Below are 25,145 nucleotides of genomic sequence, written 5' to 3'. Positions count from 1 at the left end.
AGATAATGGTATTTTTAACCAGTAGATAGTTTTCATATGTTGGAGTACAGTACAGGAAAGGACACAGGTCCGGTCAGCTTTGTTTCTCCTTATTGCTGGCTACAAAACTAGAGTCCGGCGGAGTGGGTGAGGTTATATGAGGGTGCACTGGGGGTGTCCCTAGGAATCCTTTTACCAGTGTCCCATGCACCTGAAGGTTTAACTTCCTGTCCTGTACTATACGTCAAGTTTACTAAATGTATTATGTTTGCTAGTCCTTTTATATCATGCTGGATATCCATATTATTGGCTTGTGCTTTGATTTCATTCAGTAATGTTAACAAGATTACATTCCTTTACAGACAAAAAAGCATTTGCTGCAATGTGGGGAAGGATTTGAATGTCACACATCCCTATGGGAGACACTGCCGAGCTGGTTTCTCCCCCCTACCCAACCTCATGGGTCCCTGCAACTTCTGGCAATGTGCAAGACACAGCTAGCACTGGCCCTGTGACACTGCCCCCAGCGACCTGGAGAGATACCTTCCCGTGAGTGGGTGGGAATCCTATCTCTCTTCAGCCAAAGATCTGTAAGACAGTCACTCCTTTGGACTACAAGCCTGGAAGCAACTGTTCAGTTCATCTGTCAGACAGACAGAGTACAGGATTGCTGACTCTACTACCCATCTGGAAGGAATCATTGAGAGCATTTACAGATCACCATCAAGAGCTCATCACACAATCAGCAGATACCAAAAATGACTCTCCAGAGATCAGAACAGAGCTGGCACTACAACTTAATGTGTAGCACAAAGTTCTCTCTAGCCTTGACTGTACAAAGACCAGCAATCTGGTGTGGTTAATCTGAACTGGGAAGGTGGCTTAATTCGAGAGACCACAAATTCATATTTCTGTTGCTCTACTATCATCTTCACATCTCCATGTAGACCCTAAAAGGTGAAACTGCTCATTTGTTTTGTAGCTTAGCGACAGATAGAAAACATGAAGAATAAAAACTGGACAACACATATCAAGAAATTAATTTTGCAACCTCTCAGATCATTATAGTTTTATAGAGACTCTAAGCCTTTTGTGTATGTGGGATTGAATCATTTGAGTAAGGTAAGCAAAACCCATCCTTGGCCGCTGACTCCAAGGACAACACCACATTCCACAGAGTAGCAGTAGCAAGTGTGATGCAGACAATGTTATACTTACAGCAGCCAATGGGGTGGAACCTCCAGGTGAGGTGATGACAATATCCAAAGCTGCGCCAAAGATGATTGGGCTGTAAAGGTGTGTTAAGTTTCGCCTTCAGGCTAGGCGCTTTGGGTTTTATAATAAAACATTTTATAAAAGAAGCCTTTTCTTCCTTTTATTTAATGGTCAGTCAATGAGTTTCATTAAATAAAAATGCACTACATAGCTACAAAACATTACCACAGCAAGAGTGAATACAGTTGTGTTCAAAATAATAGCAGTGTGTTGAAAAAAGTGAATAAAGCTCAAAATCCTTTTGATCCAAAATAGCTTTTATTTCCATACACACAAATGCATTGGGAACACTACACATTCTATTTCAAATCAAAACATGAAGACAAATATATCAAATTTGTGTTCCTCTAAAAAAAATTGAAGAAAAGTGAATATTAGACTGTTCAAAAAAATAGCAGTGTTTGTATTCTTCTTTACAAACTCAAACATTCACTATATAAACTGAAAAATGTTTGAAGATTTTGCTTTCCTTTGAATCACTTAATTAATATTTCGTTGTATAAGCACTGTTTCTGAGAACTGCTGTACATCTGTGTTGCATGGAGTCAACCAACTTCTGGCACCTGTGAACAGGTATTCCAGCCCAGGATGATTGGACTACATTCCACAGTTCTTCTCTATTTCTTGGTTTTGCCTCAGAAACTGCATTTTTGATGTCACCCCACAAGTTTTCTATTGGATTAAGATCCGGGGATTGGGCTGGCCACTCCATAACGTCAATCTTGTTGGTCTGGAACCAAGATGTTGCACGTTTACTGGTGTGTTTGGGGTCGTTGTCTTGTTGGAACACCCATTTCAAGGGTATTTCCTCTTCAGCATAAGGCAGCATGACCTCTTCAAGTATTCTGATGTATTCAAACTGATCCATGATCCCTGGTATGCGATAAATAGGCCCAACACCGTAGTACGAGAAACATCCCCATATCATGATGCTTGCACAACCATGCTTCACTGTCTTCACAGTGTACTGTGGCTTGAATTCAGTGTTTGGGGGTCGTCTGACAAACTGTCTCCGGCCACTAGACCCAAAAAGAACAATCTTACTTTCATCAGTCCACAAAATGTTGTGCCATTTCTCTTTAGGCCAGTCAATGTGCTCTTTGGCAAATTGTAACCTCTTCAGCACATGTCTTTTTTTCAACAGTGGGGCTTTGCGGGGGCTTCTTGCATATAGCTTGGCTTCACATAGGCGTCTTCTAACTGTAACAGTACTCACAGGTAACTTTAGACCTTCTTTGATCTTCCTGGAGCTGATTGTTGGCTGAGTCCTTGCCATTTTGGCTATTCTTCTATCCATTCGAATGGTAGTTTTTCGCTTTCTTCCACGTCTTTCAGGTTTTGGTTGCCATTTTAAAGCATTTGCGATCATTTTAGCTGAGCAGCCTATCATTTTCTGCACTTCTTTATATGTTTTCCCCTCTCCAATCAACTTTTTAATCAAGGTCTGCTATTCTTCTGAACAGTGTCTGGAAACGACCCATTTTCCTCAGAATTTCAGAGAGAAATGCACTGTAACCAGCATGTACAACATTTGCTGCCTTCCTTCCTTAAATAAGGGCAATAATTGCCACCTGTTTTTCAAAGAATGAATGACCTCACTAATAGAACTCCACACTGCTATTATTTTGAACATGCCCCTTTCAATTAGTGATTCAATTACACAGAATCAGCAGCTTGCATGTCATGACTGTTGGGACTGCTGGATTTCTATTACTCTACTACACCTGCTAGTAAATTATTTGCCATGTAGAAATATCATTTCTACCAAAAACAGTGATTGATCAGGTTAGTGATGTCTGACTGCTATTATTTTGAACACAACTGTATGTATTCTTGTGACAATGTGAGATGTGCACTGTATGTGTAACTGGTGTCACTTCTTTGTTCTAAATTGGTAGATTGGCTATTGTACACAGAAGCCACTGAGCTGACACATAAGTGACTTAGCCCAGAACCCTTCATTAGTATCTACTTGTATATTACCCATTCTGGCCATCAAGGCATTTTACTATGGCGTGGCCTCATGGTAATGAGAAATACTGTAGGTTGTGGGGGTTAACAGTAAACTCACTAATCCTTTCAGCATCTACATATGTCATGGCAACAGGACCACAGAGTAAACCTCTGAAGATTTTAAACCAGAATTGTTTTTAAATGGTATTAAACCCCTCAAAATGTAATATATTGCACCGTATCAATCAATATATGTGGTGACTGCATTATTTTTCTTTTAAGTTTTTAGCCTCAATTTTCACCTGGTAAGCTAGCCAGTAACACTCTTTCTGTATTAGAGTGCCCCCACTCTGGATGAAGGAGCACAGTGACACCTTTGGAAAGTACCATTGTTAATCTGGGGGGAGAGGAGTGTTAGAAGTACTAGCAGATTTCGATATACAAGCTGAACTCCAGATAACACTTAAGCAGTTACAGCAACAGTTTTTTCCTTTTGGGATAAAGATTTTACATAAATAAAAGCTGACCATTGTAAGCACCCCTGTCACCCCTGATTTGTCTCAATCCTGTAACTGCTTCATCTGTAGGACAGTTTGTTCTGTTGAAAAACAAACCTACTGGCTGGATCACCAGGTGAAAATAAAAGAAACAAAAAGCATAAAGAATAAAACTAATGCAACCAACACATGTAAAAATTGATAAGCTGCAATGATATAATTGTTTGCTTTTGGGTTTAATTCCACTTTAAGCAAGTGGTACTCGGGCAGCAGCCATGCATTCAATCCTGACATCTTCCATGACAAAAAATGATATTGTCACTTTGCACAAAAATTTGTGAGATTGAAATAGAAGCAATATCCACTGCACATAGTACGGACTGTTCCAGAATTAAGAATTTTATTCAGGCTATACAGTCAGGTCCATAAATATTGGGACATCAACACAAGTCTAACATTTTTGGCTCTATACACCACCACAATGGATTTGAAATGAAATGAACAAGATGTGCTTTAACTGCAGACTGTCAGCTTTAATTTGAGGGTATTTACATCCAAATCAGTTTCAAATCCATTGTGGTGATGTATAGAGCCAAAAATGTCAGAATTATGTCGATGTCCCAATATTTATGGACCTGACTGTAGATAGTTTAAAGCAAATTGAACAGAAAAAAAAAAAAGGTTGATTCCCCCTTTATAACATTTGAGGTGGGTGGGGTAATCCTACCCACCATTCCCTTGTATTCTGACATTGAGGAGACTTCCCAAGGTGGTCTCTTCTTTTTATCACCAGAATACACTGATACAACTGGTGGTGCTGACCAAGCATAGAAAATTCTACAGGAAGGTTGTATAGGAGTCAACAGAACTGGTGGATGAACTTCTGCACAACACCCTGCCTATACATGGATCAAAATTTGGCTGGCCCCTGCTGAACCAGATGACATTTGATCCATGTATGGATGCCTGTAGAGAAACAGTTAAATGATCCAGAACAAATAATAGGGATAGTACATTTGTTGATGTATTTATATTTCAATTGTGTTTCCTTTGCATATTTGCCCAAAAAGTGGGTCAAACTGTTACCTGGATTGAACAAGATAGCACAGCCAGTGACATACTGTAAAAAGGGAAAGTATAATCTTTGTAAATGAGGGGAATATTTTAGAAAAGTAATGTGTAAAGTACAGGAGGGTGAATATGCAATCTTTAAAGTAGATCTGTAATGCAATTCAAATGGGGCTGTCTTTGTTGGCCTCTTCCTGAAAATGCTACTATCTGGTCATGTCCAACATCAAATGTTTCTGGAACAAAATTGGAGCAAATAAGAGTCAGGCTTCCTCATTGTTATACTTGCTCCAGGCCAATGACTGAAAGTATTTAAACCAGATTATCAGAATATCAGCCAGGCAATTAGCATTTTCAGAGGGAAAGGTCAGCAACGGCAGCCCTCATTTTCTTCATGACAGGATTCCTTTAAACTATCATTTGAGAGCACTACTGAAAAAGGAGGATGAAAGGGATTGCAATATAAAAAAATCTATTTATTCTTATCATTTTTATATTTTGATTGATCACCTTGAACACTTTCTGCATAGTCCTCATCTTCAGAGTCATCATTTGTCTCTGACTCTTCTTCAGTCTCGGAATACTCATCATCAGTACTTAAATTATCTTGGTCCTCTTCCATTGCCTCTGCGCTTTCCATTTCTTCCCGCTCTAAAATCTTCTGGAAAATGTTGAATTCTTCTGAGGAAGAGCGTGCAATTTGTGATAAGAAGTCCTCCTCAGACAACTGCACAATCTCTTTGATTTTTGGGTTGGAAGGAGGACACAGGCCTTTTTTGGTTGGAGGTATGAATCTCCCCAGACGCTCCAGAAAGTGATGCCGAACTCTAATCTCATTTAGTGATTTTTGGAAAATCCCAGAAGAAAGAATGTCTCCATGTTTCCCACCCATCCGAAAATATGCATACTGCAAAATGAGAGAAATGACAGTCAAGGAAAAGGGTCTATAACAGTCCTTCTCAACCAGAGTTCATTGCAAACTTTGGGTTCCTGCAGAAGTTGTTAGGGATTCCTTGAGCAATTTCTGGCTCAGATAAGTAAACACTGCTACCAATTTTAGCTATTCTTCCCAGTGACTTTCCACTGATCACCAGTTTTATGGGACCCCTCTGCTAGTGATCAACAAGGTAAGGGGGTCCTTCACTGACCAGCACTGTATAATTGGCTATACAATATGATTGTGCAATCTCTTTTAGCTTTACCAAAACTATGTAACAGGAGAACACATCTTAACAATCCATTCAGTGTGTATCAATAAGACAGGCCTTTGCACGGCACAGCTGATGACAATTAGATTGTATAGTGGATGGTCAACTTAAGGGGGCATTTTTCCACTGACCACAACTGTGTGGTAACACTAAAATAGCTCCTGTCTGCCTTTCATTTCTGGCTATTATTATTTTTAAAATTTCATTATGATTACGGAACTTAATTTCGCAGTATAGAGCGAGTGTCAAATAGATTAAAGCTGGCCAAACATAAATCATCTGAACAAAAAAAAAAAAAAAGATCCAATTTCCCCATCCACATGTGGATGAGGTAATCATTCCCACTGTACTACTGTGTTTAGACAGCAGTGAGCTTTCCCCCTCCGTTGGAACACATTGATTGGTGTTGACCGCTATAGCCTGTAGGAAAACCCGACAGGCTCGTTGTACACAAGCTGATTGGTAGATCGATTTGTGTACAACTAGCCTGCCCATACATGGATTGAAATTCGGCCAGTCCCTGCTAAACTGGCTGAACTTCAATCCACATATGGTCACCTTAAGTATGCCATGATTCTTATTCTTTACATTGATTCTTGTTTCTTAACTTACTGTTCACATTAACGAACTATAATCCATAGTACAGCAATTAATAGCAAAGGTTTCCTAGGACCTGAAAGTTATTTCAAGGGTTAAGTAAGTCTGGTTTATACTCTTCAGCTTTGCCTACAATAATAATCCAGTGGTTGATTGTCAACTTTAAAACTATGAAAGATTCTGGTAATTTCACACAATTTTACAAAATTTACTTATTTAAATTACTCAGTGTGCCAGTGTATAAAATTCTACTCTAAATTTCCTTTGGGTGCAGCCCTTTTCAATAATTATCTTCAGTGTTTAGGCTGCATAGGGTGTGTATATTCTGCCCATGGATTCAGTGTGGATCCACCAGTTTCCTCCCAAAGACTAAACTAGCCGATCCCAAAATTGGTCATGGCGAGTCTGTGTAGGTGTGCAGAAGTTAACCTGCAAGCTCCTTCATGAGCAGGGACTGACCTGAGTGCTTCAATGCTTTCTTTTAGGCATTGTGGAAAAACTCAGTATATTCCCAGAAACTTGTAACACCTGAACATCATACCTTTATGAGCTTGCTAAACATCTGATTTTCCAAAACATAAACTTTCACAAGACTTTTTGGAGTATGTCTGTGGAATTTTGGGTCCAATTAGCTAAAAGAACATTTTGAGGTCATACATTAATGCTGGATAAGAAAACATGACTTGCTACCGATTTTCCAATTTATGCCAAAGGCGTTCAGAAGGATTAAAGGTCAGGACTCTGTGTAGCCCCCTCCAGTTCCCCCAAACCAGACTTTTCAAACCATGACAAGCCTTGACCATACCACAAGGCTGGAAGCATATAATTGTCTAAAATGTATCTGTTTGCTGTAACATTACAGTATACATCACTGGAAACACCTGAACTCAGTAATCGGGAGGGGTAATTTTGGCTATTTAGGTAGGTGTGCCATTCAGCTTTCCACAGACTTTTGACCTTTTAATGTACAACAGTGAAATATCTAACCACTAAAGATAATCTAGCGATCACACTCACCTGGAAGAGCTCCTCTAGGTGGTTGGGATCTTGGATTAAGGCTTCTGGTGTGGTTTTAAGGATCTTCAGTACCTGCTGAGATGAAAACTGACACCGAGTCTTAAGACACTGTGCTGAGGCTAACAGATGGGAGCGAGGCACAGATAGTAAAGAGGGACACCTCGACAGAGAGTTCTGAAGAGAACCTGTATATTGAGAAAGAGGAGGAAGCTTATGCACATGGTAATGGAGAAGTCTCATTTGTCAGGAATCAATATTAATCTGGAAAACATAAATTTTTTTCTTTCAACTGTTAGAACAAATTTATTGCAGAGTGCAATTAGGAATTCAAACATGCAAAATGCACTAAGCCTTTATTCACATTAGATGTCATTTTTGGTTTCATGGAGTGTGCTGAATTTGGCAACACAGGCCAGCAAGATGGTATTAAAAAAATAATATCTACAGACCCTGTTTCCACCAGTGTTGTATCCAAATGTATTTGGAAAATATACTGTATGATGTAATTTTGGGTGCAGTGACTTTCAGTGTCCCTTTCAAGTGAGTTAAATTAAGACCTTAAAAAAAGGATCACATGAAAACATCAGAAAATGCAAGGCAACATACGCTAAATCAGTCTCTATACTAAACAGGTTTCTAACTGCATTGGGTGTAAAGAAGCCTTTATCTATATCAGCCAATCACAAATCGATGAAGGGTGACATTAAATTGGTTTTTACATCACATTACCTGCTGGTATGTAGGGCTTATTTGTAATAAATAGCTAATCAGATGCCTGTGGAGGATATAAAAAATAGAACCAATGGATTTAATGGTAGTGTATCACATGCAAACTCCTCAACCTGTATGTAAAAAAATATATAAAACATATAGGGTGCTGACAGAAAATCAATTTCATATCTAGCAACATTAGTTTAGGACACTGGGAGTGCCACACAAGCCCCAAAAAACTTCTTCAAACTACAAAGTGAAAATGTAGCAAGTCCAGTCCTTCTGTCACATCCCCTACTCCCACCTGCCAGCAATTCCCACCTATAGCAGCTACTGTTGTCAAAAAGGACCATCTGACACATTGTTTATGAAAAGACGATGCAGGGCCAGAGCTCTTTTGGCTCTTCTGTGGGTCACAGAAGTGCACTTAGTTCTGCAGTCCTGTGACCCGTTTTCAGGCTAAAGTCCACGGTCGACTGACATGACCCAGTCAATCCAGGCTCTGGAGAGATCCCGTCATTAAAGTGATTCTAAAGGCTTAAATTTATAAACAAATAACAAACATGTCTATACTTACTTGCTCTGTGCAATGGTTTTGCACAGAGCAGCCCCTGATCCTCCTCTTCTCAGGTCTCCTGCCGGCGCTCCTGGCCCCTCCCTCCTGTTGGGTGCCCCCACAACAGGCAGCTTGCTATGGGGGCACCCAAGCATGCACACTCCCCAGTTGCTGCTCCATGTCTCCATTCACACACGGAGCCACGGTTCGGCCCTGTCCTCTCTCTCTTCTTATTGGCTAACTTGCTGTAATTGACAGCAGCCAATGGCTCCCGCTGCCACCTCAGTCAATGAGGAGAGAGAGTTCCGGGATAGCCAAGACTCCAGTGCTCATCGCTGGATAGAGAGGGGGCTTAGGTGAGTATCAGAGGGGGGGCTGAGAAGGATGCTGCACAAAGAAGGTTTTTAACCTTCATGTATAGAATGCATGAAACTAAAAATCATTGAGCCTTTACAACCACTTTCATGTCAGGATCCACCCAGATGCCTGGACTAAGCAGTTGGCTCAGCCTCTCAGCAAGCCGCTGGGAGACTGAGCCAGCTGCTCCCACTCACTGCACAGCCCAACACCCCAGTGAGCGCTAGAGGGGCAGAGCTTTCCACCTCCAGCAATCACTTCTAAGACTGGTTTTCAGTCTTAGAACCAGTAGGGGACAGATGCGGCATCCACCTAGATGCATACAGGATTTTTTTTTTTTATGATCAAACTTCTTTTAACACTGTTCAGGAGCCAGAGATAAAAAAGTAAAAAAAAGTGTTAGTTTTGTATCTAATATTTCATTAATCTGCAGATTAGAGGGATGGCCGTCTATCTGCAGATGCTGTCAATTAAGCAAACTGACAATAAAAAAAAAATAGTCTTTATTTAGCCCCTTATTAACTTTTAGTTTATCCTAATCAGCCCTTTTTCCTTCAACTATAATTTTCCTACCAATTTTGTTTTTTTCTATTTTATTAACCATTCATATTTATTTTCTATTTTAATTTGTTCTGTTTGCACTTTTTTTTTAAAGTGACAGTAAAAAAATTAACAGAGTAAAAAAACTGTTCACATTTCATTTGCAGATACCTCTGCAGTGCTTTTGCAGAATCCTAATTTGTGTCATTTTAAACAAGACCAATTACTGCCATTGTGTGACAAGTAAAACGGTTTTGTGGTACTCTGGCATGGTTTAATCACTTCAGCTCTCATCGTTGTACACCTCAATCCTCACATTTCTGCTACGGTCATGTTTATTCGGAAATAACTTTGTCATAAATTAAGATAAGAGAGTAATACATACACTGTTTAAGAACAAGCAATGCTTTATTTTTGTTATATTGTCTGGCAAAAAAAAAATATCCAAACCTTGGACAAAATTGTAACAAAACACATTTTTTCATTTTTGAGAAGTGTTTAATTAAAAAAAAAAAAAAAGTACGTCAGGGTCACATAATCCTCCCTGCAGATTGATAACAGTTAAGTCCTAATAAAAAAAGAATCCCCTCTGTTTCCTCCCCTATCTGGTAAGTGAACTGCCTGTCCTGTCCTTTGTAGAATTCTGTCCCTGAATTACATTTTTTGAAGTTTCACGCTTAAAAAAAAGTTGTCTTGGAAATGTCCTCAATGTTTTATATTGATAAAAATGTCTCATTCTTAAGAACAGGGACTATATCCAGTTTTTACTGTACATTGTGATTGGCTTTTTATGCTAAAGAAACCCTTATTGAGAGAAATGCATTGAAATTGCTGACTTGCAATGCCATTTGTCTGACTGTCATTGTGACCATCTAAGCTTTAATACTGAGTACATGCATGTGCCATTTTGGGTATCATCAGAATATTGATGGTATTGACAGCCATTGGAGGTTAACAACTGCCCAAGGGATCAAGTGTAGAGAGACAAATCGTTATTATTATACAGGATTTCTATACAGTATAAAGGGGGACAGTACAATTACAATACAGTTCAATACAGAAGGATTAGGAGGGCACTGCTTACAATCTAAAGGGAGGGGGGTACAAAAGGTGATAGCTGCAGGGGATGATCTGATGGAGGTGACTCAAGTATCATTCTTAGGTGGAGGTGGGGTAGGCTTTCCTGAACAAATGAGTTTTCAAGGATCGCCTAAAGGCGGACAGGGTAGGAGCTGAGCGGACATACTGGGGCAGGAAGTTCTTGGGAGGAGCGGAGAGGACGGTTTGGGTGACATCCGCAGATAGAGTTAGGGATGTAGCTGGGGGTGATACTGTGGATGGCTTTGTACGTTGTGGTTAGTATTTTGAATTTTATACGTTCGTGTAGTGGAAGCCAGTGAAGAGATTGACAGGGAGGGGCAGCAGTCACTGAAGGAGAGGTCAAAGTCCAGGATTACACTCAACACCCTGACGTCTGGAAGGACCAATAGTTGTGCCACTGATCTCAATGGTAAAGTCATGGGGAGGGGATCGGGCAGGAGGAAATATTACAAGCTCAGTTTTAAAAAGATTGCAGGTTGGAGGCATGGGAGGTAGGAGACCGGGAGAGTGTGAAACTGATAAGGTTGTGATTGGAGAGAGGAAAAGGGATGTTGGAGAGTTTGCAGGCAGTGCAGAGGTAAGAGAATACAAGGTCGAGGGTGTTGCCATTGGAGTGAGTGGTGGTTTGTATCCATTGTATTAGATTAAAAGAGGAGGTTAAGCTGAAGTTCAGAAGTGGCTGAGGTGTTAAAGTGTTACTAAACCCAGGGCCCTGCATTCACTATATCTGGTCTCCCACAGTACACACAACATGGAAATGCAATTATTTTAGTAAATATAAACTGCTATATACATTTTCTTATCAGCAGTCTATAGCAGTCTTGTGACTTCTATCAGTGTCTGGCTGAGCACTGGTTAATCTTGTAGGAGGAGTTTTTATTCTATTCTGTTCTATGAGGCTGCATATGCATAACCCTTGACCCTCTGTCTGAACAGTGCTGGTTGGCTCTGTGCTGATAACATTCACCCTCCAAAAAAAAAAAAAAACCTCTCTAGCAATACACATTAAACTGAGCATGTGCAGGAGTGACTCCTACAGTTCTGTGCTATCAGCAAATGGATTGGGGACTGTGGAAAAATGGGAGGATCAGAGAAGACAGGATCAAACAGCCTTTTTTGGAGGATTAACCCCTTAGGTTGCACAGTGAGTATAACAAGCATGCTTTACTGCATATACAGACTTTTTACTGTTGTGGGTTTAGTAACACTTTAATATCGATTGTAATGTTACAGTCACTGAGGATGATGGCAGGTACTTCAGAAGAGAGAAAGTACGGTATCCATGTGGAGAAATCATTCAAAAAAGCGTGACACAAACTGGTGAAAAAATACAAATGCAGTGCATTTCAAAATAACAAAGGGAAAGAGAAGAAGGTAAAGGAAGAACCTGGAAGGTGCTTTGTGGGGAGAGAAGTCCAACTCTGCCTCCTTTTCGTTTGCTGGGTCTGGGCGAGTCCAGAGGAGACCACCATGGGAGAGGGCAGCTGGGGAGGCAGTGTTGGATTCCTGGAGCCAGGTTTTGGTAAGAGCAAGTAGTTTGACGGAACTGGAGAGGAAAAGATATATGACAGAGGAAAGTTTAGGGGTCTGTGAACAGAGCTTTGGGGGACCCCTACAGAAAGAGGAAAGGAGAAGATAGAGTTGTGGGTAATACCTAAAGAGCACTTACAGGTGAAACTCGAAAAATTAGAATATCGTGCAAAAGTTCACTTATTTCAGTAATACAACTTAAAAGGTGAAACTAATATATGAGATAGACTCATTACATGCAAAGCAAGATAGTTCAAGCCGTGATTTGTCATAATTGTGATGATTATGGCTTACAGCTCATGAAATCCCCAAATCCACAATCTCAGAAAATGAGAATATTGTGAAAAGGTGCAATATTCTCGGCTCAAAGTGTCCCACTCTAATCAGCTAATTAAGCCATAACACCTGCAAAGAGTTCCTGAGCCTTTAAATGGTCTCTCAGTCTGGTTCAGTAGGAATCACAATCATGGGAAAGACTGCTGACCTGACAGTTGTGCAGAAAACCATCATTGACACCCTCCGTAAGGAGGGAAAGCCTCAAAAGATAATTGCAAAAGAAGTTGGATGTTCCCAAAGTGCTGTATCAAAGCACATTAATAGAAAGTTATGTGGAAGGGAAAAGTGTGGAAGAAAAAAGGTGCACAAGCAGCAGGGATGACCGCAGCCTGGAGAGGATTGTCAGGAAAAGGCCATTCAAAAGTGTTGGGGACTTTCACAAGGAGTGGACTGAGGCTGGAGTCAGTGCATCAAGAGCCACCACACACAGACGGATCCTGGACATGGGCTTCAAATGTTGTATTCCTCTTGTCAAACCACTCCTGAACAACAAACTTACCTGGGCTAAAGAAAAACAGACCTAGTCTGTTGCTCAGTGGTCCAAAGTCCTCTTTTCTGATGAGAGCAACTTTTGCATCTCATTTGGAAACCAAGGACCCAGAGTATGGAGGAAGAATGGAGAGGCACACACTGCAAGATGCTTGAAGTTCAGTGTGAAGTTTCCACAGTCTGTGTTGATTTGGGGAGCCATGTCATCTGCTGGTGTTGGCCCACTGTGCTTCATTAAGTCCAGGGTCAACGCAGCCGTCTACCAGGAGATTTTGGAGCACTTCATGCTTCCTTCCGCAGACGAGCTTTATGGGGATGCTGACTTCATTTTCCAGCAGGACTTGGCACCTGCCCACACTGCCAAAAGCACCAAAACCTGGTTCAATGACCGTGGGATTACTGTGCTTGATTGGCCAGCAAACTCGCCTGACCTGAACCCCATAGAGAATCTATGGGGCATTGCCAAGAGAAAGATGAGAGACATGAGACCGAACAATGCAGAAGAGCTGAAGGCCGCTACTGAAGCATTCTGGTCTTCCATAACATTTCAGCAGTGCCACAGGCTGATAGCTTTCATGCCACGCCGCATTGATGCAGTAATTGCTGCAAAAGGGGCCCAAACCAAGTACATATGCATGCTTATACTTTTCAGAGGTCCGATATTGTTCTATGTACAATCCTTGTTTTATTGATTGCATGTAATATTCTAATTTTCTGAGATTGTGGATTTGGGGTTTTCATGAACTGTAAGCCATAATCATCACAATTATGACAAATCACGGCTTGAACTATCTTGCTTTGCATGTAGTGAGTCTATCTCATATATTAGTTTCACCTTTTAAGTTGCATTACTGAAATAAATGAACTTTTGCACGATATTCTACTTTTTCGAGTTTCACCTGTAGGTAGGAAGAGAACCAGGAAATAAGAGTCCAGGAGGCCAAGAGAGGGGGGTCTTTTTTGAAGAGGAGTGGGTGATCGCACTGGGAATGCACTGCACAGCTTACTCTCAACGGGGACCTTGCTCTAATTATTGGGAACCAGGAAATGTGGTTCTTGATCAACTGATCACTGTGACTGGTTATCACAGTGATCAGTCACTGTGCAGCACAACCCTGTGTTTTTTTTCACCTCTTGAATTGGGAGAAAAACACATTGTAGGAGGAGAAACATGTAAACTATCTAGGTTATATGCCACCTATAGGTGAATGGACACTCATCAACCAATCAAACAGGAAGTCCTCCCCTATATCACCCCTCCTACACCGGAAGTACTCAGTTTTTGTAGCAAGCAAGGAAAATCCAGAAAGAGGGGAGGGACCTCTGTGTCCTGTGATGTACTCCAAGAAATGGATTTTACAGGTAAGTGTGTAGAAAAAAATCCAATTTTCTTTCTCGTACAACACAGGATACAGAGCAGGCCACAATTATGACTATGTGGGACGTCCCAAAGCAATAACCTTGAGGGGTGGGTGACATTACAATAACCACTACCAAAATCCCAAAAGGGAGCTATTCAGCTGTACGTAAAACACTGCAGCCAAAGGCAGAATCCTCTGTGGCTCTGACATCCACCTAGTAAAGCCTTGTGAATGTATGAACTGAAGACCACGTAGCAGCCTTGCAAACCTAACCGACTGACAACTGGTGGATAGCCCAAGGTGCCCCCACACTCCTGGTAGGGTGAGCTTTCACCTGCAAGGGTGGAACCTTGCTCTTCAAACTGTAGGCTTGAATGATTAACTGACAAATCCACTTAGAAGTAGATGATTCGAATGCCACCTGTCCTCTCCTGGGGCCTCCCACCAAAATAAACAAGGAATCAATCTTTCTAATCTGTGCCGTCATTCTCCAAAGGACTCCTTTTGCCCGAACTACACCCAGGGCATGCAAGATCTTTCTTTTGCTGATTGACGCCTAGGAAAGAATGAAGACAAAACAATGTCCTGATTGCGATGAAAACTACAAACCACCTTTGGCAAAAAAAATGGATGAGACCACAACCCCACCTTATCCTGATGTAAAACCAAAAATGGTTCCCTACAAGAAAGAGCTACCAACTCCAATGCCCTTCTTGCCACAGGTGATTGCCACAAGAAAGAGAACCTTTCAAGTTAGCAAACCTAACAATCTCCCCAATAGGTTCAAATGGTGGTTTATGTAAAACTGCCAAGACCAAGTTCAAGTCCCAAGGATAGAGGGGCTGTCCGACAAGAGGAACAGTACGCATCACTACCTGTAAAAAAGTATGAACCAAGGGTGACAAGCAATCAGACTTTGGAAGAAACAGCCAAGGCTGAAACCTGACACTTTAACCATTTCAATACCGGGCACTTTTACCCCCTTCCTGCCCAGGCCATTTTTCAGGTTTCAGCACTCTCACAATTTGAATGACAATTGCGCGGTCATACAACATTGTACCCAAACTAAAATTTTATCATTTTCTTCACACAACTAGAGCTTTCTTTTGGTGGTATTTAATCACCACTGGGGTTTTTATTTTTTGCTAAATTAACAAAAAAAGACCAAACATAAATTTAGGCCAAAATGTATTTTACTACATATCTTTGGTGAAAATAACCCAAATTAGGATGTATTTTTTAGTTTATAGGAAAGTTATAGAGTTCACAAGCTATGGGATATATCTGAATATTGATCAATCCTGAAGTACGGACGGCCAATCTAATTTCTTGAGGTCCAAGAATGTCAGAACAGTACAGATATCCCCCAAATGACCCCTTTTTGCAGAGTAGACAGTCCGACGTACTTCATAAGAGGCATGGCGAGTTTTTTGAAGTTGTATTTTTTTTGTCATAATTTTTCGGAAAATTAAAAATATTATTTTCACAATTTTTTTTTTTTTACATACTGTCACCAGTTCAGTACAGCGTCATCATATAACTGGCATGGCGGTGATCAGGGACACTGACTGGTGACAGTATGAAAAAATATATATATAATTTTTTTTTATTATTATTATTTTTAATTTTTTTTTTTGTTTTTTTAAGATTTATTTTTCATATTTCACTATGACCAAAGTAGTACAATGTTACCATAGTAACATTGTACTACTTTGGGGAAGTGATCAGTATTTTTTTTTTTTCTTTTTTTTTTTCTTTACACAATTTGCTTATAGCAACGAATTACTTTGCTATAAGCAAGCATTTACCTGAATGACAATCGATTCATTCAGGGTTTTTTTTTGTGCTTAGCTGTGATTTGGCCACGGCTAATCACATGACTCAGCTGGGCTGTGATTGGCCCAGCTTGTGCATGTGATCGCTGTGACCATTCACAGCTAGACACTAGTATACAATGGATGGCATGAATGAAGCCATCCATTGTATACAACTGTCACAGCAGGTCACATGGTACCGGCAACGGGGCCGGTACTCTGATCTGTCATCGGCCGTATCCGAGGTACATGGCTGGTGACAAATTGCGCTGCTGCGAGGCTCTGCAGGCGCGCAAACTGCGCATGCCCGGGAGGACGCCATATGGCGTCCACCCGGAACGCTGAAGGATTTTGCCGGCCGCCAAACGCCATTGGCCGGGTGGCTAATGGTTAATAGTACCAACAGCCAACTTCTTTTCTACTCCAGATTGGAGAAAAGATAAAATTCTCCCAATCAAATATTTCCGGGGGTGCCAATTTTGACCCTCACACCAAGAAATATAAACCTTCCAAGTTCTATAATAAATATTCCTAGAAACCAGCTTCCTAGTGTTCAACATTGTGTGGATAACCGAGTCTGACACTCCCCTATTTTTCAGGATTTGGGTCTCAACAGCCATGCCATAAAATTCAGCGACCATAAAGCTGGGTGCAATATGGGTCCCTGAGACAGCAGATCTGACCAATCTGGCAGAGGCCAAGGATCGCCCACTGCTAGCATGTCAATGTACACGTACCAACACCTCCTGGGCCAGGCTGGTGCCACTAATATCACAGAAATCGCCTTGTCTTGAATCCTGCGTAATAGCCATGGGAGTAGCTGAATCGGGGGAAAGGCATAGATTAGGGAAAAATGATCCCACGGTATCACCAAGGCATCTATCCCTATCGCAAGAGGGTCCCGCATCCTGGACACAAACCTGTCCAACTTGCTGTTAAACCTGGACGCCAATAGATCTACATCCGAGTACTCCCAACGCTGGCAGATTGCCGAGAACACCTCGGGATGTAGATCCCATTCCCCGGAAACAACCGCCGATGACTGAGGTAGTCCGCCTGCCAATTCTCTATCCCTGGAATGGATACTGCTGACAGAACTGGAACATGCCCTTCTGCCCAAGTCAGAATGAGATCTACCTCCTTCTGAGCCCTCTGGCTCTTGGTACTGCCTTGGTGGTTGATGTATGCCACTGCCGTAGCATTGTTGGACTAGGCTTGACTGGTCAACCATGAAGCCTGGTCGTCCAGTATCTCAGGGCAAGCCGCACCGCCCAAAGCTCCAGAATATTGATGGGAAGGCTATTTTCCTGCAGAGACCAAGTCCCCTGCACTGTGGTCCCTTCTAGAACAACCCCTCAACCCGAGAGGCTGGCATCGATTGGTACCAGCTTCCAAATTACTGGTGGGAAAGATCTTCCCTTTTCCAAATTCCATGCATCCAACCACCAATTCAAGCCTTGCAGCACCAGGGGAGACAAAGAAATGCGGTAATCTTTTTGTTCCATGTCGACAGAATATTCCTCTGCAAAGGCCTTGAGTGGAACTACATATGCATAGGGCACTATATATATATATATATATATATATATATATACATATACATACATACATACATATATATATATATATATACACACACACACACACACACACACACACACATATGCATACATACCTTTTGCGCTTATATGGAACCCCTAAATAAAGCTGCTTTCACCCAACCTGATCCAATAGGCATGAAAACATCAAAAAATAAGAAATGGTGAAGAGCTCTATAATGAACTACATAACACACACACTGTAAAATAATATATATGATCCACACACAGTGCTCAGATACAATCTGTACCCAATCGTACCCAATCGTGACCAACCGTGTAAAATAGTGAAAAACAGGAGATCCTGTTATATAAAATAACATGTGACTTCTAAACAAATATAAACTATAAATTATAAAATCCCCCTCCTGTCCCAATAATGGGACTACACAAATAGTGTGTCAAGTGAATCCCTTTTTAGGGACAAATAATACAGTGTTAAGTGACACATATAAACCCCTTAAACGTGTATAAATCCTCATCAACATGAACAAAAAATACATATAGGAAAATATAATGTCCAAACAACATATAAATATAATCGTGATCTTCATATAATTCATGCAAGTGATGCCGTGAAAAAACAGTGATCTTCACTCTGGTGAACAAACTCCTCAGAAATGGCCGAAATGGCCCCTCACCTCCAAACCGTGACCACTAAGGGCCAGCACACTTTTAAGGATCACCTCTCGATCCTAATAGATGTAAACTGGTCCCAGGAAATGAACGCCACACAAGCTCCTTTATGTACCACCGTTCAGCTCCCTCCTGGCACAGGTACCACAATAAAGCTCACCCCCACTCAGGATCATAATAGTGAAACAAAAAAAAATTCCTCCATGGTGCAGTAACTTTTGTAATCCATAAAACATTAAGAAACAGAATTTACACTCACATGTATTATCCAATATACAGACTCTTAAACCTCATGCATATAGCTGCACTGCATGGGTTTGTAAGGTGTACCAAGATGGCCACCACGCCCGGAAGTGCGTCACCGGACGTTGCGTACCAACGCGTTACATCATCAGGGTATGAAAAAAGTGGGTAGCATGTACACAACACTCCTGCCTGACTAGGCGACCCTGCCAGGGGAGTGCCCTTTTATAATAATTTGCCCTGTGTCCTGGCCATCCCATATGGCTGACTTCCTCTTTCTGCTGCTACTGCATTTGCACGTGCGCTCACGCGCCCACGTGGCAACAGACTCCCTCAAGTGGCCAAAATTAGGTACTACAGGAAGATACAGGCAAAAAAAGAGATCACTCCCCGTAAGTATTCCCAGTCAACCATAGCAGATTCCTCCGCATATACATAAAGGAACACTTCCCGCCGCAGGCCCCTGAACTCATAATCAGGGACCAACCTTCACCCATCACGGCGGGGTTTGTCCTAAAGACCTTCAAAGACTTTTTAAAAATGAGGGCCACTGCCTTGGACCCGTATAGAACCCTGCCGGAAGCACCTTGGTCAGATCAAACTGCACAGGGCTCCGAAAATTTTGGGTCCAGTGCTGTAAAGCCGCATTACAGGCAAAACCCTGAGGATTCTTCTTTCTCTTTATCCAGAGAGGCTCAGGTATCATCCATTTTGGCGAACAGCTTTTCAAATGGATCCGACTGAAGCCCTTGACTCTCAGTAGAATCGTTCCAGACCTCTCAGTATGTTTCCAAAGCATATGCAGCGCATGTTCAGTGAACATTCACCTTACAGACACTGGCGAAAAAAACTTTGTGAAAGTACTTCCTGTGTAGGAGGGGTTATATGGGAGAGGAATTCCTGTTTGATTGGTTGGCCAGTGTCCATTCACCTATAGGTGGCATATAACCCACAGTCATTATTATGGACTGCTCTGTGTCACATGATGTACGAGAAAGAAAGTATTGGGGCACCCCTCCAAATCATTGGATTCAGGTGTTCCAATCACCTCAGGTGTATATAATCAAGCATCTAGGCATGCAGACTGCTTCTACAAACATTTGTGAAAGAATGGGTCACTCTCAGGAGCTCAGTGAATTCAAGCGTGCTACTTTGATAGGTTGCCACCTGTACAATAAGTCCATCTGTGAAATTTCCTTCTTACTAAATATTCCACGGTCAACTGTTAGTGGTATTAAGACAAAGTGAAAGCAACTGGGAACAACAACTCAGCCACAAAGTGGTAGGCCACGTAAAATGACAGAGCAGGGTCAGCGCCCGATGAAGTGCGCAAACGTCACCAACTGTCTGCAAAGTCTACAGCTAAAGACCTCCAAACTTCGTGTGGCCTTCAGATTAGTTTAGCAACAGTGCGTAGAGAGCTTCATGAAATGGGTTTCCATGGCCAAGCAGCTACATCCAAGCCTTACATCACCAAGTGCAATGTAAAGTGTCAGATGCAGTGGTGTAAATCATGCCACCACTGGACTCTAGAGCAGTGGAGACGTGTTCTCTGGAGTTATAAATCACACTTCTCTGTCTGGCAATCCGATGGATGTGTCTGAGTTTGGTTGTTGTCAGGAGAACGGTACTTGCCTGACTGCATTGTGCCAAGTGTAAAGTTTGGTGGAAGGGGGATTATGGTGTGGGGTTATTTTTTCAGGGGTTGGGCTTGGCCCCTTAGTTCCAATGAAGGGAACTCTTAAGGCGTCAGCATACCAAGACATTTTGGACAATATCATGCTCCCAACTTTGTGGGAATAGTTTGGGGATGGTCCCTTCCTATTCCAACAGGACTGCGCACCAGTGCACAAAGCCAGGTCCATAAAGATATGGATGAGCGAGTTTGGGGTGGAGGAACTCAACTGGCTTGCACAGAGTCCTGACCTCAGCCCAACAGAACACCTTCGGGATGAATTAGAGCGGAGCGTGTGAGCTAGGCCTTCTCATCAACATCAGTGCCTGACCTCACAAATGCGCTTCTGGAAGAATAGTCAAACATTCCAAAAATACACACTCCTAAACCTTGTGGACAGCCTTCCCAGAAGAGTTGAAGCTGTCATAGCTTGAAAGGGTGGGCTAATTCAATATTGAACCCTACGGACGAAGACTGGGATGCCTTCAAAGTTCATGTGCATGTACTTTTGGCAAGTGTGTGTGTGTGTGTGTGTGTGTGTATATATATATCTCAGGTTTTGATCTAGGTCAGTGGCAGGGTTAGAGTCACGGTCATTTAGGTATGAATAAAAAAAAATAAAAAATAAAATTAATATCAATGTCTGTTATTGTCAGTTTGTTAGTGTGTTTTAGGTAGGATAAAGCAAAAAGCAACATGCTCACTATTGCTACTAGGCCCTACTACAGGTACAAACATCAAATAACATACACATATGTAGTTTTACAGCGACTGTCAGAAGCATACTTTATTGGGGTTTTTCTTTGGTTGAAGGTTATGTTAATAGCAAAAAATAAACAGCTAAATTAAACAAAAAAAAAACTATGTACCACCTAACAAAAGCCCAATCTGTCCTGAAAAAAAACAACATATACAGTCAGGTCCATAAATATTGGGACATCGACACAATTCTAACATTTTTGGCTCTATACACCACCACAATGTATTTGAAATAAAACGAACAAGATGTGCTTTAACTACAGACTATCAGCTTTAATTTAAGGGTATTTACATCCAAATCAGGTGAACAGTGTAGGAATTATAACAGTTTGCATATGTGCCTCCCACTTGTTAAGGGACCAAAAGTAATGGGACAATTGGCTTCTCAGCTGTTCCATGGCCAGGTGTGTGTTATTCCCTCATTATCCCAATTACAATGAGCAGATAAAAGGTCCAGAGTTCATTTCAAGTGTGCTATTTGCATTTGGAATCTGTTGCTGTCAACTCTCAAGATGAGATCCAAAGAGCTGTCACTATCAGTGAAGCAAGCCATCATTAGGCTGAAAAAACAAAACAAACCCATCAGAGAGATAGCAAAAACATTAGGCGTGGCCAAAACAACTGTTTGGAACATTCTTAAAAAGAAGGAACGCACCGGTGAGCTCAGCAACACCAAAAGACCCAGAAGACCACAGAAAACAACTGTGGTGGATGACCGAAGAATTCTTTCCCTGGTGAAGAAAACACCCTTCACAACAGTTGGCCAGATCAAGAACACTCTCCAGGAGGTAGGTGTATGTGTGTCAAAGTCAACAATCAAGAGAAGACTTCACCAGAGTGAATACAGAGGGTTCACCACAAGATGTAAACCATTGGTGAGCCTCAAAAACAGGAAGGCCAGATTAGAGTTTGCCAAACGACATCTAAAAAAGCCTTCACAGTTCTGGAACAACATCCTATGAGATGAGACCAAGATCAACGTGTACCAGAGTGATGGGAAGAGAAGAGTATGGAGAAGGAAAGGAACTGCTCATGATCCTAAGCATACCACCTCATCAGTGAAGCATGGTGGTGGTAGTGTCATGGCGTGGGCATGTATGGCTGCCAATGGAACTGGTTCTCTTGTATTTATTGATGATGTGAATGCTGACAAAAGCAGCAGGATGAATTCTGAAGTGTTTCGGGCAATATTATCTGCTCATATTCAGCCAAATGCTTCACAACTCATTGGACGCCGCTTCACAGTGCAGATGGACAATGACCCAAAGCATACTGCAAAAGCAACCAAAGAGTTTTTTTAAGGGAAAGAAGTGGAATGTTATGCAATGCCCAAGTCAATCACCTGACCTGAATCCGATTGAGCATGCATTTCACTTGCTGAAGACAAAACTGAAGGGAAAATGCCCCAAGAACAAGCAGGAACTGAAGACAGTTGCAGTAGAGGCCTGGCAGAGCATCAACAGGGATGAAACCCAGCGTCTGGTGATGTCTATGCATTCCAGACTTCAGGCTGTAACTGACTGCAAAGGATTTGAAACCAAGTATTAAAAAGTGAAAGTTTGATTTATGATTATCATTCTGCCCCATTACTTTTGGTCCCTTAACAAGTGGGAGGCACATATGCAAACTGTTGTAATTCCTACACCGTTCACCTGATTTGGATGTAAATACCCTCAAATTAAAGATGACAGTCTGCAGTTAAAGCACATCTTGTTCGTTTCATTTCAAATCCATTGTGGTGGTGTATAGAGCCAAAAATGTTAGAAGTGTGTCGATGTCCCAATATTTATGGACCTGACTGTAATTCACCTGATACACTAAGTTGTGATATTTACAGTTTTACTAACCCATGCCAAAGTTGCAAAACTGTTCAGATGTTAGGATTTGTTCTACCCTCCATCACGAAGGGGTTAATGACTGGTGTAGCATCGTAAGGTCAATGTGGTGCTAATATTTAAAAAGCGATCAAAGTATTTACCAAGTAACTATAGACCTGTTCGTTTAATATCTATAGTTGGGAGGATACACAAAAGTGGAAGCTCCACTTTTCTCCCTCCTCCCCCCTCATCTGCCACATTTGGCACCTTTTTTTGGAGGGGAGGGAGGGGAGCGGGTACCCGTAAAAACCCTGTCAACTTCCAGCTCATGCATCATATATACTAGGGGGGGTACAACTGGGGGAATCAATGGTGGAGAAGGATCTGGGAGTTCTGGTAGATCATAAGCTTAATAATGGCATGCTTCAGTTTTTAAAGACAGAAAAATCCTTCCTTGTATTAAAAAAGGTATAGACTCCAGAGAGAGAGATATCATATTACCCCAGTACAAATCATTAGTAACACCTCATCTGGAATATGCAGTTCAGTTTTGAGCACCAATTCACAAAAAGAACATTGAGAAACTGGAGAAAGTACAGAGAAGAGCAACCAAAGATCAAACACCAAACGAGGCATAGAGGAGCTCAGCTATGAGGAAAGATTAGAGGAACTGAATTTATTCTCTCTTGAGAAGAGGAGATTAAGGGAGGATATGATCAACATGTATGTTACAGAGAACAATAAGGGAGATTTAATCTCTGCAAACAGAAAGTAAGAGCTGTGAAAATGTGGAATAGACTCCCTCAAGAACTAGTTCAGGCCAGCTCAGTAGATTATTTTTGAAAATAAATGCACAGAATATAAAGGGAATAAGTCCAGGGGTAGTTGATGAGGGAAATCAAGGCATCAGAAAGGAGTTTTTTTTCTCCCGCTGAAGCAAAATGGATCATGCTTTCCTGGGTTTTTTTGTCTTCCTCTGGATCATTATGTACATAGGATTGTGTATATGAAGGTTTTATTTGTGTTTGTATTGGCTGACCTAGATGGATTTGTGTCTTTTTTTCAATCTAACTATGTAACTATACCAGTAGGAATGAAGAGATAGAATATGTAGGTTAGAGTATGTAGAATAGAGCAAGAGGGTGACTCCAGTAGTTGTGGGAATGTGGTCCAAGAGGCATGTGGTTAGGCAGGTGTCCAAGAAGAGTTTAGCATCTTCCTCTGTAGTAACAAATGCCTTCCTCTGTAGAGTCGAAAGAGGAAAGTAACAAATGTAGTGGTAGAAATGGTAAAGTAAAGAGGATCTTCATCCTGTAAGCAAAAATTTGAAGTTAGCAGCTACAAATACTACCTGTCCCAGTAATGTCCTCACCCAACCCGGCTCTTTGTCCTCTTTGGGTCCACACAACGGCATCTTAACTGTAGGCAGCCGACTGACTCCTTGCGGCTGCACAGCTGGCTACCCACTTCTCATTCGAGAGCCGACCTATGCCCCATGATTGGTCCCGCAGTCTCCTAGGGCCTCTGACATGTTCCAAGAGGCTGCGGGGAGAAAAGGGGGGTGAGGAACTTCTGCTCCTTTTGCCTAGGTTGCTGGATCAGAAGTTAGATCGAGTATCTGTCAAAATCAGGTACCCCCTCCAAAAGACACTCCAAACATGGGAGAGGAGGGTGGGAGGTGGAAGAAAAGTGAAACTTTCCCTTTTGGGAAAGTTTAAATGTGTGAAAATCCTGGACATTCGTATTATGGGTAATCCGCTGGAGGGGAGTAACATGGTCACTTAGTTTTGTAATGGCTGTAGCGGTTGGGAAGAGCTGAGAATTTTTGTTACATCCCCAAAATGTAAGCGACTCAGCTTGTTGCCTCCCATGTAATATAAAATATGTGTTAACTTCCTTTTCAGATTAATAAAGTATTCTGAATCTGCATTTTGGGTATAGTTGATTTTTAACTTACCTTTTCATATCAATAGGTCAGTGTTGAGCTATATTATAAAATCATGGCTCAAAATTTCAAGTCCTGAAGTA

General features: G+C 41.5%; 2 protein-coding genes across 10 annotated transcripts in view; one reads left to right on the top strand and one right to left on the bottom strand.

The window, feature by feature from the left end:
* SNED1 (sushi, nidogen and EGF like domains 1) overlaps positions 1-1,340 on the top strand; it is a 269,441-nt gene extending 268,101 nt beyond the window's left edge. For all 8 annotated transcript variants that reach the window (XM_089665825.1, XM_089665812.1, XM_089665819.1 and 5 more), the window contains one exon: positions 342-1,340. The gene's annotated coding sequence lies outside the window, so the exon portion shown is untranslated. The remainder of the gene's footprint in view (positions 1-341) is intronic.
* MTERF4 (mitochondrial transcription termination factor 4) overlaps positions 1-25,145 on the bottom strand; it is an 88,280-nt gene that overhangs the window by 58,612 nt on the left and 4,523 nt on the right. Inside the window, exons 3-4 of one of the 2 annotated variants that reach the window (XM_089665854.1) lie at positions 7,595-7,779; positions 5,283-5,679 (exon numbers count right to left, since the gene is read on the bottom strand). In XM_089665854.1, coding sequence (XP_089521980.1) covers positions 5,283-5,679; positions 7,595-7,779 — 582 coding nt within the window. Of the gene's footprint in view, positions 1-5,227; positions 5,680-7,594; positions 7,780-25,145 lie in introns of those variants that run through there. The other variant, XM_089665860.1, reaches the window with a different exon arrangement.

This window comes from Staurois parvus, unplaced genomic scaffold, assembly GCF_062004578.1.
Source record: "Staurois parvus isolate SC_StPar_1 unplaced genomic scaffold, SC_StPar_1.0 ptg000049l, whole genome shotgun sequence".
Classification (NCBI taxonomy): domain Eukaryota; kingdom Metazoa; phylum Chordata; class Amphibia; order Anura; family Ranidae; genus Staurois; species Staurois parvus.
This window is presented reverse-complemented; position numbering and strand designations above follow the sequence as displayed.